Source organism: Ichthyophthirius multifiliis (genome assembly GCF_000220395.1).
Source record: "Ichthyophthirius multifiliis unplaced genomic scaffold scaff_1120509250249, whole genome shotgun sequence".
Lineage (NCBI taxonomy): Eukaryota > Ciliophora > Oligohymenophorea > Hymenostomatida > Ichthyophthirius > Ichthyophthirius multifiliis.
In genome coordinates this window covers 16201-36871 of record NW_004086940.1, presented here as the reverse complement: position 1 = coordinate 36871, position 20671 = coordinate 16201, and the positions used below count along the sequence as shown (strand labels likewise).

Genomic DNA, 20671 nt, shown 5'->3' with positions numbered 1-20671 from the left:
GAAAGGAAACAAAAAATGAAAAATATTTTTAAAAAACTTTATTATATATATATAATATATTTTGTAAAAAAAAAAAAAAAATATAATATAAAAAGTTAATTAAGCTTTCCTCTTGAAATTAAGAAAATAGTATAAAGTGATTACATAATCATAAAAACATACAATTTTTTTATATTTTCTAAAATTATATATATATTTTATTTTTTTCATTATTATTTCTTTTTCAATCTTAAAATTTCTAAATTTTCTTCATTTTCAAGCCATTTTTTTCTTTAATCTTTTATCATTTTTGAATAAGATCCAGTAAGCATTTTAATAATTTCAGGAGATCTTAATAAATCAATTAGTTCATAATAAAGCAAATTTTCTCTAGTTAATTATTTAAAAAATAATTTATAAAAAATAAATAAAAATACTTGATTAAATCTCTTTTAGTTCTAGAATATCCTATAGCTTCACAAACTTTAATTAATTTATCAGGAAATGGTTATTCAGAGTACATTAACATATCAATATTTCCACTAAATACGGATTTAATAACTTTACCAATTACCAAAATAACAGAAGTATAAATAGTTATAATAGAAAAACCTAATAAAGCTGAAGAATATTTATCACTTAAAATATAAAATTTAATTCCATCATTAAATTCATCATGATTTTTATTTTTATATTCTTATTTACTTTCAGTTAATATCCAATATTATATATTATTATCAAATTTTTAACTTTCATTATCTAATTTGCATTTTAAATTTAAATGAGCATCTTTTGTATATTTCTATTATTATTCAGCTGATAAATTATCAAAAGGTTTAGCTAAATAAGTATTACCTATTGTTAATAAGCGAAGAAGCTTAAATTTTAAAAAAGTTAATTATATTTTTTTTATCATTAAAAAATGTTTTTAATATATTTTACACTTATATGAAAATTAGGTAAATATATCCCTTCACCATTACAGTCTTTCAAAGTTTTATCAAGCTATTATATTTGTTCAATGGACAAAGAAGTATTTTAATCGTTTAAATTATTCAAATTTATTGGATAAAAAAAAAAATTTGGCTAAGAGTTTAAATCGTTAATCTTTTTTATATATTTTTTTTATATATATGATAATATATATTTACAGTTCTAATAATCTGGTAAGTAACCTTGAATTATATTTAAATTGGTTAATTTTATTACACAGCATTATTTAACATATCAGTGATTTATTTTTTTATAGGAATAGAAGCATCCCAATTGCTATCACTATAGGCATAAAGCTAGAATTATTAAAATTAAGCTTCTTCAGACTCTAAAATTTATGAGAATTCAATAAATTTACCTCTTTTTGAAACAGGAACATTAGTTAAATTTGCAATATTATTATTTTTATATAAAGAATAATAGCTTCCTTTTATCCCATTAAATTATATTCCGATTTCAAAATGAGCATTTGCCATATTATTAAGCTTTTAGGTAGGATTTAATGATGAAAATAATATCATAGGTCCAAATAGTAATAATAAAATAATTATTAAAAATAGCCAACCCATGGAAAGTTTCATATACCACATAACATTAAGACCTACAGTTTTTAATTATTAAACTCTACTGTTTAATTATGCATAAAATAAACTATAATGTATGTCTTCTAGTTTAAACCATTAATATAAATCTAAAGTTGTAGGTGAAAATGTCCAATCCATTACTACCTTTAGTTCTTATATAAATGGAATAGATCTGAATATTGTTGCACATATTCCTGCTAACGGATTCTATTTTTATTTTATTTATATAAATTATACTTTTTTTTTTACTTTTATGTACAAAAGAGTATTTCTTATTTTATATTAGCAATAACCGTATTTTATTTATAAAGCTGACAACATTAAATAAAAACAATATAAGTAAAAAAATCCTGCTAAATAGCTATTAGTTTCATAATGAGAAAAACTAATTTCACCATTCTTTTTTTATATGAATATAATAATATATATATGTTTTATATTTAATTTTAAATTACATCCAATTTTAAAAAAGGTTTAGGGATAAAAAAATAAACAAACCATATAAAGATTATTATATTAATTGTCATTTAAATATATTTGATAATGATCTAACTAAATTTATAAACTTTAAATTTACTTTTGTCTTAATCAGAATTATTATTTAATTAATTTACATCTTAATCACTAGCATTTTTATTATTTTAATCAAGTGATTTTTAATTATTACTTTTACTTGATTATTAAAAATTTATATCATCTTGCTAATCATCATCACTACTTTAAAATTCACTATTAATATTTTTATTATCTTTACTACATTTTTCAGAATTTTTAATTTACTCTCTAATGCTAATCGTTTTATTTTTGAAAGGGCTTAAATTCTAATTAAGCTTTATCTAAGCATTACTTTTAATCTTTTCCAATTCAAAATCATGAATGTCTTCAGAGGAATAAAGTGTAATAAACCTTTCAAAAACCATAAAAGCAATATGTGTAAAGAGTACTATAATCATTTTTCCAGAAAATTAATTATATTACATTTAAGATTCTGTAGATTCAATTTCTTTTTTTCCCTCATCAATGTTAGAATAAAATACAAATATATAAATTAAAATCACTACTTATATAAGAGCTATAAATGGATACATATCGTATCCTTATTTTTTTGTAAATTAGGAAAATGTTCGATTAAAGAAACTTAATTTTTTAACTTAATCAATTAACATAGGATACTATTATATTTCTTAATCAAGTTTTTCGTAAAAATCCTCGAAAGCTGAATATGAAAATTCAAAATTGTTTTTAGAATTTGAAAATTTTACGCCTTCTGAACACTAATGTTCTACTTAATCATCAAAGTTTTGGATACTTTCATCGCTTATATTAAGTTTAGATTTTTAATATTTTTAACTTAACATTAAAAGATCTTACTAAGAAATAAGTCTATTATCAATTTATATTTACTATCTTAATTGTAATAAGGAAGAGGGTAATGCTCCTTATAAAAGAACAAAATAAGACGATTAGTTTCTTTATAACTTTCCTTTATATTTTTCAAGACTTAAATAAATATTATTATCATCAAACCCAATAAATTAATTAACAATTCTTCTTATATAAGCCATATGTATATTTTCTTCTTATTATACTGTTATTTTTTAGAGCCCCATTTTTTTTAACATCATTATTTATGAATATATAAGAAAAAATAAAATCGCCTCATATGATAAAGAATTAGGACTATCGAAAATACAATTTTTATTATATATCTATTTATCTACAAATAATCCATTTAAACTCATAATAAACTTCAATAATATTAATAATGTTACATATATAAAACATAATCTCCAATAAAATATATCTCCTATTTATTCTTCTATCATAAAATATAAAAATACGAATATTGGAAATAATAAAGAAGTTAATCCATCATTATTATAATAATAAAAAATAAAAAAAAACATACAAATATAATTCCAATTAGAAATTATAAATTAAACAAAATAAACGCAAAAATCTATAAATATTTCATTTGTTTTTACTCTTTCATAATTTTATTTTTCACTTTTATTAAAATATTTATTTTATTTTAATTTTATTTTAATTTTTTTACTTGTTAACATTAAAGAAATCGAATCTTTCATCTTAAAGTTTTATGCCTTCCAAATTTTGGTATATTTTAGAACTTTATTTATATTAAGCAATATCTTCTTCAGACATGGAATTATTATTTTAAATTATTTAAAATAATAAATATAATTATGGAGATTTAGCAGTCTACATTTATAAATATTTCTTCAATTTAGGGCCTTTAAGAACTTCTGTAGAAGAGTTAAGCCTTATTTAATTGTAAATTTTGTCAAATAATTAATCTAAAAAAGATAATACTACCTCTAAATTTTCGAAGTCATTTTATATTAATGAATTTATATCTATTTTTATACATTCTACTAAATATGGATTATTTTATATAATAAAATTCATTAAATTAAGTTCATCTTAAAACAAAAAATCATTATTATATTTTTTAAAAAAAGTAATTAAAGTTAACCAAATATTTCTTGTAAAAGATATTTTTTTAATATTTTCTTCTTATTTGTTATTTATTCCTGTATCAAACAAGGTAATCTATTCTTGGAATATTGCAGCATTTCTTTATTTTTATTTTTATAAAACTTATTACTTTTATATAGATTATTCATCTTGTTAACTATTTTTGAATTAAAAAGAAACATTATTATTGTTTTTAGTATTATCATTATTATTATTATTATTATTATTATTATTATTATTATTATTTTTATTTTAATTGTTTTCATCTATAATTGCTTGCCATCTATTTAAATATTCATATACTTATTGTACATTTTTATTAATTCTATATTCTATTTTTTATTTTTTATTTATAATTGTTTACTTTTTATTTTACATTCTATAAATTTTATTCAATTGCTTTGAATTTTTAGTTATTAAATCTATATGCTATACATTTACAAATCAATTTAGATTTAAATATTTATTTTTTGCTATAAACAGGTAATAATTCTTCATAATCAGAGGAATAAAGCATATCGAAAACAATTTAAATAAAAAAAAGCATGAAAATTATTTCACTTATTTTAAATAACATTACTTAATTTCTTATAAAATATATATATTTATTAATGTAATTAAAATCTTCTACTTTTGCTTTAATCAAAAAATAATCATCAATATAAGGAATTTTTAATATAGTGAAAATTATCAATATTATAAATGTATATATTCTTAAAATTTTAAAAAAGTATAAAATACTTTCCCTTTGTTCTAAACTTAAAGGCCAATCTATAAAAAATTCAAAGTATAAAAAATAACCTAAGCAAACCATGAACATTATTAAATTAAATACATGAAAACTTGAACAACATATAAATAAGCAAATTATAAGCGTTAATAAATGAAAATTAACTAAAATTCCTTTTTTATTAAATATAAATATTAAATTATTTTTTATAATTTTCTTTAATATTTTTATTAAAAATATAGTTTTTTAAAAAAATGTTAATATGTTATTTTTTGTTACCTTCATAAATAGATTAATGCATTTAGTAAATTACATTTTTCCATTTTTTATAATTTATGAAAATTTTGTAATATACAAATTCTTACTTTTTTTATTTTATCATTCTTTTATTTACTTTTTTAATAATAAACTAAGCTATTTATATAAAATAATTGAAATAAGCTTCTATTAAAAATATAATAGTTGCATTTAATATAAAAACACTTCCTCCAATACTGCTAAATGCTAAATAATTTTCCAATTTGTAATTATTAATATAAATATTTATTATACTCATTCCACTTAATTTTTATAATTTTTCTGGGATTTTAATAAGTGAAGTATTATCATTTAAGTTCATTAGCAAGAATAAATATTATATAATAACAAGATAGATAGACCAAGTATTTAATGTTTTTACCTTTTTTAAAATAACTTTTATTTTATTTTAAAAATATTTTTACAGTTGAAGATTTTTTAGAGCCAATCCAAAAGTATGCAGCAGCAAAAAGATAAATCCAACTAAAAATATTTGAATGTTCATTAGAATTAAATAATAAAATTAAAACAAATATTTTTAGATTAAAAATAATGTCGAGAACATAAATCTCATAGTAATATATGATTATTTTGTTTTATAATATTTTAAAATATTTATTTTAATTTCATTTTCCTAAAAAAACAAAAAAATACTTTCTTTTTAAATTTATATTTAATATATACATACATGAGTTGCTGTTAAAGTAGTTTTCTTGGCTTCATTAACAGGTTTTAGCCTTTGTTTTTTTTCTTATTTAAGTTAAAAATAATTAAAATTCATATCATTTAAAATCTAATTGAAATCATTAGAAATAACAAAATTGTATTCATCTTAACTATAAAATATATATTAAAATATAAGATTATAAAAAAAAACATAATATTATTCATATCAGAAATATTTTAAATAAAAGTTTTAGATGCATTTTCTTCATTTTCTTAAATAATACTATAGGTTTCTTATTAAATATAAATTAAATTTATTAATTATATTTAATATATTAATAATATTTACTTATAAATTTAATATTTTCTTTTTATTTATCTATTTATTATAATTCCAAAAATTCAGTTCCTTCATTTTGATCTTTATTAAGAAGTTTTTCTTCAAGAAAATTTAAGCACTTAAGATCTGCAATATTTAACCAAAATATTAAAACATAAAAATAAATATTTCTAAAGGTATTGTTAACATCATTAAATTCTGTAATTTACAATCCAAAAATAAATAAAACCCACTAAATCCACAGAGATGCATTCGGAAAGTTTTCATTAGCAACATTAGTTAATAAAGAAGAAGATAAATAAGTAATTGCTATACATACAATACTTCCTACAAACGAATATATCCAAACTTTATTTTTGATTATTACTTTAGTTTGTAAATTTACAAATTCAAAACTGTTAATTTATTAATGAAGTTCTTTATTTTCTTTTTGTGCTGTATTTAAAATATTATCAATTCTTTATTATTATACATCTGAATTAATATTCATGAACATGCTTTTATAATAAATCATTCTTTTGGATATTTTATCATATAGTTTATTATTTTCTATGTGTTGTAAAGCTGCTGAATGTGTTTTGTGGTAAAAAAGCATATAAATAAGCAAAAAAAGAAGCATTGAAATCGAAATTTTAAACTAAACAGCAAAAATAAGAACTATCAAACATAAAAAGTCAGTAAAAAATTTTGAAATTAAATTTATAATGCTCCTAAGTATTTTGTGATTTTCTAAAGCATCCCCAAGTACATATTATTAGTAAATCTATAAAATTTATAATTCTTTCATTTTTTCATAATTACTTTATATTTCTTTATCTTTTTTAATAGGGTTGTTACTATTATTACTATTATTTCTATTTGGTAAACTATTAAAAGTATATTTATTTTATTAATAATGAGTTTGTATAACTATTGTACTAATTCTTTTCGTTTGTCTTCTTTATGTAATTCTCTCATTATATTTTTATATTTCATTTTGGTTTCCATCTCCTTAAATTCCTAAAATTGACGAACTTAATTATTGAAAAGGCCTTCTTGAATTTGTCGTTTATTATTAGCTTGTTTATATTTAATTTTCTTTTTTTTTGTTTAATTTATATCCTTCTGTTACTATGCGAAAGTAATCTTAGGAAAGAACAGAAAATAATAATATTATTATATCAGATATGAATTTTGATCGTAAATTTTTATTTTTAAAATCTTCAAATAAACCATAAAGTACTCGATATTTCTAAAAAAGCTTAAAATATTCATTTTCTTAATTTATTATATGATTTTTTATATATTCTAAACCAGTTAATTAGAAAAAATAACGAATGAATTGTACAATTATTAAACTCTTTTTTTATTTTTTTTATTTTTTATTTTTTTTATTTTTTACTGTAGTAAAGAAATACCAAAGACGAGAATAAAATACATAATTAAGTTAAAAGTTGGTTGATTTTATAACATAATAAATAATTAATGATATAATAAAAGTAATTAAATAAAGATTAATTAAAGAAAATTCATCTAAGATAAGAAAACACATTATAATAATAAAAGAAAGCCAAACTAATAAAGTATAAAAGAACATATGTAGTCTTTTTTTTAATTTTTGGTTTTTTTATATATATATTAAAAAATACGTTTAAATAAGTTAAAGAAAATTAGGAAATAATTATTAAATCAGTTTTTTTTTAGCAAATAATTATACAATCCTACTCGAATATTTTAAATAAATACTACTTTTATAAGAATTATATTAAAAAATTACAAACAGAAATAACATCCAAATAATTGAAATATTTGCAAAATCATCTTTTGTTAATCCGAAATGAATAGAAAATTCATAATCACAAACTAATCCAATCATATTAAGTAATTAAATAGTATCTCTATCTAATTTATCAATAATTAAATAAATAAAATATTTTAAAATGATATAAATATCAACATAAATAACTACAAAAATCCAATATTTCCTTCCAAACTTAATTTTCTTTACAAGAAAAGATTCTTATATTTATTAATTCTTTTATTTATTATTTTTAATATATGTACTATTATTTGCAAAAAAAATAAGGAAAATCGCAGTAAAACCTAAATGTATGAAATTAATATCATAAAATCCAATCCAATATATCATAAAAAGTGAAAACAAATAAGCATTTTTTAAAAAAAATGCTTAGAATATTTGCCAATAGCTTACTTTTTGATCTTCGTCTTAATTTTTATCATCATCTTCTCCATTATAGTCTAATTTATTATTATATTCTCCAAAAACAGATGCTTATTGTTATGGATTCTAGAACAAAACTCCTTTAGAAAAATAAAGAAAAAGCATCAAAATAATATTTAGAGCAATAATATCAATCCATAAATGACTTTTAAAATCTTGATCTTTCGAAATAAAAACATAATTCCAAATTAACATTACATAATTTAAAATAATTCCAGGGACAGATATAAAAAGAGAGCTAATTTTAACCCACTTACTTTAAATAGTAAACCCACAAAAGATAATCCATAAAATAATATATAAAGAAAAAAATGAAGGATATCTTTAGACAATAAAAATGGATGCAATTTGTAAAAAGCGAGCTGTAAAATTGTCACTTTTAAATGAAAAAAAAAAATTATCAAAAGTTATTTTTAAATTTCTTATTAAATTTTATAATTGTTATTTAAATTTTTCCTTTTTATTTGTTTCTTGAACTTTTTTATCATTATTAGTTATTACCATTTACTCGTTTCTTCCAAATTTAAAATTAAGATTTTATGTATTTTAGATGTCATTTGTATAAAATAAATACATTTCTTCTTCTTCTTCTTCATCTTCTTCGTCTTCATCATTTTTTTTTTATTTTTATTCATCGCTTTTTCTAATAATTTCTTTCATTTCTATTGTCTTTTTTTCTTCACCTCCTAAAAAGATTTCTTTTAGTATTTAAATATTCTTTAAATCTATAAATATAAACAAACTCATTAATAAAATACACTAAAGAAATAAATGAATTACATATCTTCCGTTTTCATTCAAATTTATAATACTATGTAACCCTAATTCTTCATAAGAAAACCAATAAAATTTCTTTGTTTCTTTTAAACTTGCTGAATTAAGTAAAAATTCTAAAAATACTACTAAAAATATATAAAACTTCATTATTCTTTTACTAATAACTACAAATTTTCCCCAAAAGCAAGCAAATAAATCAAATAAAAGCATTATTTCTATCAAAAAGCATCCTAAACTGATATTAAAAGCTTATATAAAGATTAAACATGACCATATAATTAAACTAGTTATCATAATATATTTTTTATTGTCTTTTTTTAACTAAATAAAGGTTAATTCTTCACATTAATAAGGATTATTTAAAACCAAAATCGCATTTATAATAATTAAAAAATTAGGAAGAAACATTTTGCTAATATTAGTGTAATTATTTTCCAAAATAATAAATATTTCCATATCTTATACTGTTTAAAGTTCAAAATTTAAAACAAAACCTACATATTAAGGATGTAAGCTACTTTTAATAAATATAAAAAATTTAAAAGTTATCATTAATACAGAAATAAATAGTAAAAGTATCCATAAATATTATCTATAATTTTTTTATTTGAATTTAAAATTTTAGTCTTATAAAAATGGGTGTTTTTCTTGAGGTATTTATTAGATATTATATGTTCCTTCGAATGTAAAATTAATATTCAAAATAAAAAATAATACGTAAAATGGGGTAAAATATGATTAGATGAATATTGTTTGGTATATTAATAGTATAAATGGAACTATAAAATATTAAATCAAACGCATTATTCGATCTTTTCTTAATTTTTCTTATTATTTGCGCTATTAAAGAAGAAGAAGCTCGTGTTTTTTCTTTAAATTTGCGTAATAATTAGGGATTATCATGCTTGTTTTTTTTTTTAAAAAATTTAAATTATAAACCTTTTTTAATTAAATAAATATTTTTTTATTTTATTTATATTAGTTAGTTTTTTATAAAAATAGGATAAATAAAAATATATTTTAAATTAAACGCTTTTTCACTTTTTTGAAAATAAATCTTCATTAAAACATTTATAAGATAAATTCTATTTATATTTAATAAAAAAATATAAATTTGATATTTATTAATTAAATTTTAATATTAATTTTGTGTTTCTTTTTAAAAATAAGAAAATAAAAATATAAAATATAAAAATTTATAATTTAAATTACTATTATTTATACTAACAATTATCATATAAAAAAGCTATATTATTAACATGCAATATCCCTTTATGGTATATATAAATTTTCTATCTTTTATATTAAAATTTCAATTAAATTTTTTTTTTAAATATAAAATTATTTGTATGTGTATATATTTATATAATATTAGCAAATTTAATAGAGTTTATATATGAATAAAGATTTCAATTTTTAAATAAGCTTTTTTTTATTTATTTTAAAATTTCTTATTATATTTTTAAGTATATTTGATAAAATTTTAATAAATATTGAAATGATAAATATAAATATCTTCAATTATATTCTTATAATTAAAATATTTATATTTTTTTTATAAAATAAATATTTTAATTTAGAATTGATAAAACCAGAATTTAAACTAAAATAATAATTAAATTAAAAAAAGTCTAAAACTATTAAAAAGTTAAATAATAAAAAATGTTAAACGAAAATTAAAATATTAACTAAGAATCAAAGGCAAATACAAACTAACATTAAAAATTTACAATATTCTGTGGCACATATGAAGGTGCAATTTTAGGTTTAGGAGGAGATTTAACAAATTTGACTTTGAAATATGCTTTCAAGCCATCAACAGTAAAATAAAGAAAATAAAAAAATAATATAAAAAAACAAAAGAATTCATTAAAATCAATGGACATAACAAATAAATATTTAATAGTAGGTGGATTTGATGAGTATTTGAGAATTTATGATTTAAAAAGATAGAGAGAATGTGGTATATTGGAAGGTCATACAGGTACAATAACAAGTTTAAAATGCCACAAATCAATAGCATTTAGTAGCGGAGAAGATGGATTTATAATGGTATGGAAAATGAAAGAATTCGCCCTTTTACATAGATTAAAAGAACATAAATCATAAGTAAATGATATAGCAGTACATGAATCTGGGAAAATATTAGTTTCGATTTCGAAAGATTAGAAATTGTTTATTTGGAATCTTTTAAATGGAACAAAAGCTTATTCTATGAACTTAAAATATAGTATTTTTTTTTTTAATCGTTTATGATTATTTTACTTTTTTAGATGCTTATAGAGTTGAAATTAATAATGAATATATATTAACTATGTCCGATTAAGCTTTATATGTTATTGATTAATAAACAAATAAATAATTATTTTAATTAAAATAAGAAGATCCTGTTACTATAAATGATTTTTGTGTATACAACAATAAATATGTTTTAATTGGAGGTAATTTTTTTTAAAAAATATCTTTTATTCTTATTCTTAGATAATAACGGATATATTTTTATTTGGGATCTTAAAACTTAAAAATTTATTAGTTTAAAAGCTCACTAAAGTAGAGTTAAAAAACTTAAAATTGCATAAATTGACTAAATGGATATAATTATTTCCATTTCTACTAATGGAGAAATATGTTTTTTTGATTCTCTTATAATATTTAAAGAGTTTAATGAAATTACTCAAAATTAAGAATTAAAAGATGTTAAGCCTATTTACAAAGTAGAAACTTTAAATAGATTAAATTGTTTGGCTATTTATATGGATCTAGTTCCTGAAAAATCAAGCAAGTAATAATAATTAAAATAAGAAAACCAAGATGAAGAAAAAATTCAAAATAAAAAGAATTTAGATTATAAAACTAAAAAAATTTAAAAAAATAAAAAAATTAAGGTAAAAATTATTGGTGATGACGAAAATGAAAATAAATAATTTATTATTAATACACAAAAATCAAAGAAAAAATAAAAAAACGAAAAAAAAATATAATAAAATAATAGTAATAATAATTAATAATATAAATAATTAGGATAATAATAATAGAAGTAATAAATTAAAAAAAAAGAAGATAATTAATAACAATAATAATTAATATAAAAAAAGAAAAGAGTAACTTTCTAAGAATGATCAAAATAATTTAAATATATACAAAATTAAAATATTCTTTAATTTTAAGAAAATAAAAAAAATATTAATTATATAAACATTAACTTTACAAATAAAAAAAATCTAAATTTGTAAAATTATAATTATATTATTTGTTTTCTTACGAAATATATAATTTTTTTTAATTCTTAAAATATAATATTAAGTTATAAATTTACTTATAAATAAAGTAAACAATAATATTTTTTAAAAGATTTATAATATTCTTATATTATTTTATTTTTTCCTATTGCTGCCTAATAAAAAAGGGCTAGACTTTTAGGCTAATGAAGAAAAATATATACCAAAATAAGGCAACGAATTTCTTTTATAGTAAATAAGGTCACAATAAAATTTATATATATTAAGAAATAAGATAATTATAAGCTATCAGTAATATTGTAAGAAAACATAATTAAAATTTTAAACATATAATACAATAAAATAATAAAAATATACTTTAATTATTTAAAATATAGTATATAATTTTTATATAAAATTTATAAAAATGGTTAATTATTTTAATTTTAATAAATATATATTATAAAATTTAATATCTAAACTTTTAATTTATAATTATATTTTATTTTTAATATAAATTAATTTAACTATAAAATAAATAAAATAGTATTTTTTTAAACTTATTTTATAAATATAATAAATTTAAAATTATTTTGCATATAATTAGTGTGTTGTGTTTTATAAAACTAATTTTATAAATAATTAAATGAGTTCTAAATTTTTAATAATAAATTTAAATCATATGGCATATTTATATATATAAAATAAAAATATAATATTTATAAATATTCTGCAAAAAATAATAGTAAAAATAGGGCACAATATAAGGCAATAAATAAAAATACGGAATTCGTATACATCAGAGAAACAACAATATACATTAAGTTAGATATATTAGTTTCTTAATATGTTATATTAATCTTTTAATTATTATATTTTTTTTGAAAGCCTAGTTAAAAAAAAAAATACAAAAAGATAAAAAAATCAATATGGGTAAGTAAACTTAATTTTTTATATTAAAAAAAAAAAATTAAATAATATAAAAATATTGACTGCTATTTAAATATTTATGCATTTTATGAATAAAAAAAAGTAAACAATAATAAATGAAAAATTATTAAAACTTTATTTATGACAAGCATATCTATTTTTATTTATTTTATTTTTTAGAGCGTGTGATAAATAAGGTGCTAATCATTTCTTTTTTGGATTGCACTTCGATTAGTACTGTAAAAAATTATTCTCTTTTAGCATATTATATAGCGTTTAATGTTTGTAATTATATGTTATTTAATAAATTACATTATTCTATAAATTCCCATTATTTATAGATCCTTACTCAAATATAAATTTTGATTACTTTGAATTTGAATTATAATAATCTTAATAAAACTCTGTTAATGAAAAGTTATTAATTATATAATAGTTGATTTTAATTTTTAAAAAATATAAATTTTTCTATTATTTATTTTTTTATTAATACAATTGTCGAAGCCTTTTTTAATTACAGGAAGCGTTTGAATAATTGAAAAACCGAAATTAAATAAAAAATTATAATATTAACTTCATATCATAAAAAATCAGTATAATTAAAAAAATATATATTATAACATTTTCTACAATTTATAATAAATTTAATATATCATTTTGTTTTTAAAAAAGTAAAAATTTCATTGTTCTAAATATTTATTTTTAACTTATAATATAAAAATTATAATCATGTGCAAAATTATAAAAGAACTTAACTTTTGTAATGTTATATATATATTCTAATTACATATATTTTATTTTAATTATATAAATATTGTAATTAAATATCATATTTAAATTTAAGAATTTCTATTATATTTTATATTTCTTATCTATATTATTTTTTTCAGTAATTTTTTTAAAAAATCAATTGACATAAAAAAACTCTATTAACTTTTTTTATTTTTTAATATTAATAATTTTTTAATTTAATACTTTTTTTCAAAATTTTAAAATAAAATTAATATTAATAAATTAGTTTTTTAAAAAGATAATATAATTATAAAAGCAATAAAATATATATTTACATATATATTATAAACGAAATAAAAAATAATAAATAGTTAAATATTAGAAATTAAATTCTAATTATACTTAAAAATATTAGAATGATTTGATTAATAAAATAAAATTAATTAAAAAAATAAATAAAAATAAAATTTTCCTAAAATAATATTAAATAAAAGTAATAAAAAAATTATCAGGTTTATTTATTTTCAGGAGCTCGAAAATAATATAGATTGACTAAATATTTTTTAAAATGTTTTTTTGGTATAAGAAATTAATTTTAACGGGCACTAATTTCACAGGTATTCATGAACTGGTTTAGAAACTGGGTTTATAAAATTTCTATAACAAGGATTATATATTATATTAAATGTGTATAATAATTATATATTTGCCTATTTTATAGTTTATTTTTTATTTTAAATTCATTTGAACTATTTTTGATATTTAATATATATTTAAACTAAAATCACAAAATTATATATATACAAATATTTATAAAAATCTATTTGAGGATTTTTTTGAAATTAAATCGGCAGATAATAAGTAAAAAAAGAATAAAAAAAAAACTAAATCTAAAATAATAAATTTAAATATAATTTTTTATTTGTTTTAAGTTAAATACTTTATTTTTAATTTTTTTATATAAAAAAATATTTCAACTTGTAAAATATTTAGCTTTGGATTTATGGAAATATTAAAATGAAACTCTTTTTAATTTATATTTAAATGAAAAATATATTATTTTTTCATATTTTTTTAATTTATACTATAATATTTTATTAAAATCTTAATAAAACAATAAAAAACGAAAATATCTATTTTTTACAGCGTTTTAATTGAAATTTTACGAAAAAATACAAAATAAACAAAAAAGACAAAATGGAAAAAATATTTAAATTAAATATAATGTAATTTTCTAAAATTAATATTTAATGATATGTTGATATTAAAATAAAAAAATTATTTTAAAAATATAAATATAGTTAAACTAATTTAACATAAAAATTTAAAATTTTAATAATTTGATATTATAAATAAAAATAGTATTAATTCGATGATAATTCTTTATAAATATAATAAAAATATGTAAATAAATGGACTTAAATAAATTATAATTTCCTAATTTATATAGAATAATATGAAATTAATAAAACTATTACTTTAGTTTTTAAATATTAAAAATTTAGATTTATTTTATTTGAATTGCCTAAACTTTAAAATATTAAAAGTTTAAATATATTGTTTTAATTTTAAATTTGATTATGATAAATACTATACTTTAATCTTTAATAATGTTAACTATCTAAGCCTAAAATTTGGTTAATTTTAAAAGAATTTAATTAATTATTTATATAAAACATTAATTATAAAAATTAGATGTATTTTATTTTTATTAATAAAAATAATAATAATATGTATATCATAAAAGTTGGTATTAAATTAATTAATTTTAGTAAAAGATAAATTTAATAAAATAAAAAAATAAAAAAAAAGAAGATATAATATTTCTATTTAAAATAAAAATAATAAGTATAAAAAAAAGGAGAAAATGAGTTTCATCATTGAAAAAGAATCTGACTTCAAATATATCCATCGTATTTTAAACACAAATATTGATGGTAAAAGAAGAACCCCTATTGCATTAACTGGAATTAGAGGTATTGGTAGAAGATTTGCTCACTTAATATGCAAAGTATTAAAAATAGATCCCAATTCCAGAGCAGGAACATTGACAGAAGACCAATGTAATAAAATTACATAAGTAATTAGCGATCCTGAATCTTTCGGAATTCCACTTTGGTTGCTTAACAGAATCAACGATTTTAAAGACGGTAAAAATTATTAATTAGCTTCTAATACACTTGATACTAAAATCAGAGAAGATTTAGAAAGATTGAAAAAAATCAAATCACATAGAGGTCTTAGACATTTCTGGGGACTTAAAGTTAGAGGTTAACATACCAAAACAACTGGGCGTCACGGAGTTACTATTGGTGTTGTTAGAAAGAAATGAGCTATTTGATAAAAAAATAAAATATGATTTTTGCATTTTTATTTAAAAAAAATCAGTTTGTTATTTATTATTTTTAAGGTTTTATTTTTTTAATTTGTTTTCATAAGGCTTTAATTATTTTATTTAAATACTATTTTATTATTTTTATATATTTACTATGATTTTTATATTTTAATTCATTTATATACTAAATTGACTTTTTTAATTTTATATAAATTTTATAAAAACATACAAAACATAATAAAAAAAATATTTAAAAATAAATTTAAATAATTTATTTAATATTTTAAATTTTATAAAATATGCAAACAAATTTAATAATAGAAAACTCTAAATATTTTATTTATAAAAAAATTAATTAGAAAATAAGAAACAGATTAAATGAATCAAAACTAAAATTATTTAATAGACTATTAATTTAGTAAGGATGAATATTTATTAGAAGACAGCAACCCTTATACATAAAGTTAATAAGAAGAATAAAAAACCACATTTAACGATAGTTTAAAATCACCAAATCAATTTTAACAATAAAGCAAGCAATAAATAAATTGTTATGTATATGCTTGGGGAAAAAACGAATACGGAGAACTTTCTTTTAGTTAAACCAAATAGTAGTTTTACTCTAAACCAGAAAATCCTAAAAATTTAGAAAAAATATATATCAAATAAATCAGTACTTCTTAAAATCATTCTTCATGTGTTTCTTCAAACGGAGATTTATATGTTTGCGGATCTGCTTTACATGGTAAGAATTTAGTTTTTTCTTATTTATAATTTTATTTTATCTATAAAACATAGGTAAATTAGGTTTAGAAAATCTAACTATGGCTAATATTAATAAATTTTAGATTTTGACTGCTTTAAAGGGAATCAAAGTTTTATAAGTTGCGTGCGGAGATTATCATACTTTAGCATTAACTGGTATTTTTTATTTTTCCAGAATTATAAAAACATATTAAAATAAAAAATAATTACTATAGAAAACGATTAAGTCTATGCCTGGGGAGGTACTTTATATAAAAAGGTGGGGTAAAGAGGTGGAAAGCCAGGTCCTATTCATCAACTAACAAATAAAGGGGTTACTTATATTGATTGTGGAGATTTTCATTCAGTAGCAATAACTAACTAAGGAGATATATATACATGGGGAGGTAAAAATATCTATTTATTTAAACTTTATTTTTTAAAAAAAGGTGGAGGATAATTCTAAAATAAAGGCTAGCTTGGTTTGGGTCATATGAAAGATATAGAAATTCCTGAATAAATATAATTTTTCAAAAATAAAAAAGTTATTAAAGTGTCTTGTGGATAGTTCCATACTATGGCCCTTATTGACGATAACTAACTATATGGATGGGGAGCTGGGGAGTTAGGAGAATTAGGTAGTGGAAAGGTATTATATTTTTTATATTTATTAATTATTTTAATATGTAAGTTTAAACATGAATTAAGTCCAATATTAATATAGATAAACTTTAATTAAAATAACATTTTATATGAAAATATATTATTTGAAAATTAAAGTAAAAAAATATATAACTATTAATAAAAACAATTATTATAAAAAAGATCCTTAAATAAGCGATATAAAATGCGGGGGTCATCATACATTAATCTTATTAAATATAGGTTATGTTTATAGTACAGGATATGGTTCTTATGGATAATTGGGTTTAAAAACTACAAATAATCATTGTGAATTTCAATTAGTATGGACTTTAACTAAAAAGAAAATTATAAAAATTGCAGCCGGTTGGAATCATTCTTTAGTTTTGACTGATACAAACGATGTTTTTTCTTGTGGATACAATGCATGGGGATAATTGTAATTTTTTAAATTAAAATAAAAATATTAAATAAATATACAGGGGATTAGGAGATGAAGAAAGCAGAACTTTATTTACACATATAAGTGCTTTGGCGGGTAAAAACGTAGTCGAAATAAGTGCTGGAGGAAGCCATTCTTGGGCAATTTTAGAACAATAATTTCCTGAAAAACCTGGAAATTATAGATATCCATCTCCTTTGAGATAAATTGATTAGAATTAAATTATTTAAGGAAAAAGTAGATATACATCTCCAGATACAAGCGCTTTAAAAGATGTTTAGAAAAAGGAAAACGTAGATAATATAAAAAAGGGCCCCTAATTTGAATTCGAAAAAATCCTTTAAGTAATATATACAGAAGTTGATATGTGTCATAGGTTTATAAGGTTTGATTTATTAGATAATAACAAACAAAATTTAAATAATTTATTACAAGAATATATGAATGAGTTAAAATAGTATGAAGGAAATTGTATTCTTTACTCAAAATATTAATAGGATGAAGCTATTTTTGATGAAAATAATAATTAAATAAACGCAAATAAAGAATGTTTAAACAAAAGCTTTACATTTATGATTATTAGTGATCCTTTTAAAAACAAAGAATTTTAAGAAAACAATACTAATTTTATTAATACTAATTGTCATATGAAATCGCTTTCTATTGGGGATAGTATACTAATTAAAGAATCAGACTTAATTGGAAAAAACGAAAAAGAAGTTAAGTTGTGTTATTGGTTTACCTTATTTGTATAAATGTTTAAAAGTTTAACTTCTAGAATGAAGTTTATTGAACTAAGGCCTTAATCCTTTATAAAATAATGATTTTTTTTTTTTTATAAATGTATAAATAGACTGAAAATTTTTAATTCATTTTTTTTTATTTATTTTAAAATTTAAATTATATTTGTTATTATTATATATATTATAAAAAAATAATTAAAATAAATTATAAAAATTTAAAAAATATTTGTATTGTTTTTTTTTTTAAAAAAAAAAAAAAAAAGAGAAAAATAATTTAAAAAAAAATAATACTAATGTCTGGTTAAGTTTAAATGGATTAAGGTTTTTTTATTTAAATTAAACATAAATATAATAAAAAATAGATGAAAATCGAATATTAAGGCAAAGAATCCTTTCATAAAATTCAATAGTATAAAACTACCAATCAATAAATAATACCAAATTATTCACTTAGGAATTTTAAAAATAAACTAATAAATAATAATCATAATATTATAACTAAAATGATTTACCTTTGACATCTACAGTAATTCAGCATCCTTCATAAAGACAGAATTAATTTTTTAGTTAGAAAAATATTCAAAACTTTGAACAAATTAAAAATGATAATAATAATACATAATATAATCAAGAAAATTATATGAGTTCCCGAATTAATAATTCTAATATTAATTATTTTGTTGAAAAGTCTCCTTTAGATCGCCCTTTAGCTTAAACATTATAAAATGTAATAAACAAAGCACTTTAATAATCTTAAAAAGTAATAACTCCTCGTAAAGGAATAAATAATGAGAATATAAGCATATCTAAATCACCATCAATAATAAGAAAAAATAGCATAATTTCTTAAAGAACTAATCTATAAAAATCTATAAACAAACAAAGCTGCCATAATAATTGCAAATATCCTTTAAAAAGTATATCTCCTACTCCTGAATAAAAATCTTCTAATTATATTTTTGAAAAAAATAAATAAAATCTTTATTAATAATAAAAAAAATTGCACACCCCCAGAAATTACAAAGAAGAAATTAATTTTAATAATAATAAAACACCAAAAAATAATTGTTGTTATTAATATACATTTAATGAAAAAAAACAGGTTAATAACAATAATAACATTTTATCAAATACAAGTTTAGTATAAAGTGAATTTACATCTTTATAAAAAAATAGTTCTTCTTAGATTATAAACGAATATTAAATTTAAATTGAATAAGTTATTACAAACTAAGACGTCATAAAATTCCTTAAAAGACATTTTCTTGCTAACGATTCTTCCTAAAAAATTATTTGTGATTCTTGGAATACTATTCCTGTTAAATATTTCACTAAATTATTAGTTAGCGAATTTCCTGATGTTCTAGAGGACCATTAAGTTGAAGATAAAATTCTTATTGAATTAAAAGAAAAAATTAATAATATTATTTAAGATGATTTTAATAAGAAATTTGTTAATTTACATAAACTTTAATATTGTACGAAAATTACAGGACTTCTTGGTTTAGTTTTATAAGCTTTAAAATTATTAAGTGATGACGAAAAAACTAGATTTTAAGAAAATAATAATCATAGCAATTTTAGGAATATATTATAATAATCTTTAGAAAAGCATTAAATTGATTATTTTATTTAATAAAAAGATGCTTAAAATATAATGATAATAATTTAAGTAAAATTTATAAATATATTAATTTTAATAATTTAAATAATAGGAATATATGGAATCTTTATATAAATAGATGGAAAACGAAATATAAGTAAAATTTAATTATGAAATGAAAAGATTAATTATAAAATTA

General features: G+C 17.9%; 5 protein-coding genes across 5 annotated transcripts, besides 17 other annotated features; 3 read left to right on the top strand and 2 right to left on the bottom strand. All coding sequences in view use genetic code 6, as the record gives it.

Moving 5' to 3' along the window:
* Positions 1-206: 206 nt before the first annotated feature.
* Positions 207-1448, bottom strand: IMG5_058980 (hypothetical protein; the record flags this gene model as incomplete). Its single annotated transcript, XM_004037160.1, has 4 exons — positions 207-369; positions 417-856; positions 922-984; positions 1131-1448. The coding sequence occupies 4 exons, from the start codon at positions 1446-1448 to the stop codon at positions 207-209; spliced, it is 984 nt and encodes a 327-aa protein (XP_004037208.1).
* Positions 1088-1112: a microsatellite.
* A 2112-nt stretch (positions 1449-3560) lies between the features above and the next one.
* IMG5_058970 (hypothetical protein) lies at positions 3561-8810 on the bottom strand (the record flags this gene model as incomplete). Its single annotated transcript, XM_004037159.1, has 5 exons — positions 3561-4201; positions 4356-4955; positions 5062-5910; positions 6095-6814; positions 7100-8810. 5 exons carry the CDS (start codon positions 8808-8810, stop codon positions 3561-3563), a joined length of 4521 nt encoding a protein of 1506 aa, XP_004037207.1.
* Positions 3581-3607: a microsatellite.
* Positions 4233-4304: a microsatellite.
* Positions 7426-7464: a microsatellite.
* Positions 7427-7465: a microsatellite.
* Positions 8081-8112: a microsatellite.
* Positions 8716-8772: a microsatellite.
* Positions 8718-8760: a microsatellite.
* A 1935-nt stretch (positions 8811-10745) lies between the features above and the next one.
* IMG5_058960 (pak1 interacting protein 1, putative) lies at positions 10746-12202 on the top strand (the record flags this gene model as incomplete). The annotated part of the gene is made up of 6 exons (XM_004037158.1): positions 10746-10904; positions 10947-11313; positions 11357-11524; positions 11742-11865; positions 12105-12120; positions 12179-12202. The coding sequence occupies 6 exons, from the start codon at positions 10746-10748 to the stop codon at positions 12200-12202; spliced, it is 858 nt and encodes a 285-aa protein (XP_004037206.1).
* Positions 11910-11965: a microsatellite.
* Positions 12024-12061: a microsatellite.
* Positions 12058-12116: a microsatellite.
* Positions 12058-12127: a microsatellite.
* Positions 12203-13527: 1325 nt separating the features above from the next.
* Positions 13528-13571: a microsatellite.
* Positions 13572-13997: 426 nt separating this feature from the next.
* Positions 13998-14071: a microsatellite.
* A 101-nt stretch (positions 14072-14172) lies between these two features.
* Positions 14173-14212: a microsatellite.
* Positions 14213-15736: 1524 nt separating this feature from the next.
* Positions 15737-16431, top strand: IMG5_058950 (hypothetical protein). The gene has a single exon (XM_004037157.1). The coding sequence runs from the start codon at positions 15831-15833 to the stop codon at positions 16293-16295; it is 465 nt and encodes a 154-aa protein (XP_004037205.1). The 5' UTR covers positions 15737-15830; the 3' UTR covers positions 16296-16431.
* Positions 16427-16469: a microsatellite.
* Positions 16470-16676: 207 nt separating this feature from the next.
* IMG5_058940 (hypothetical protein) lies at positions 16677-18950 on the top strand (the record flags this gene model as incomplete). Its single annotated transcript, XM_004037156.1, has 6 exons — positions 16677-17043; positions 17097-17219; positions 17279-17449; positions 17492-17728; positions 17823-18123; positions 18167-18950. The coding sequence occupies 6 exons, from the start codon at positions 16677-16679 to the stop codon at positions 18948-18950; spliced, it is 1983 nt and encodes a 660-aa protein (XP_004037204.1).
* A 1686-nt stretch (positions 18951-20636) lies between these two features.
* Positions 20637-20671: part of a microsatellite that runs on past the window's edge.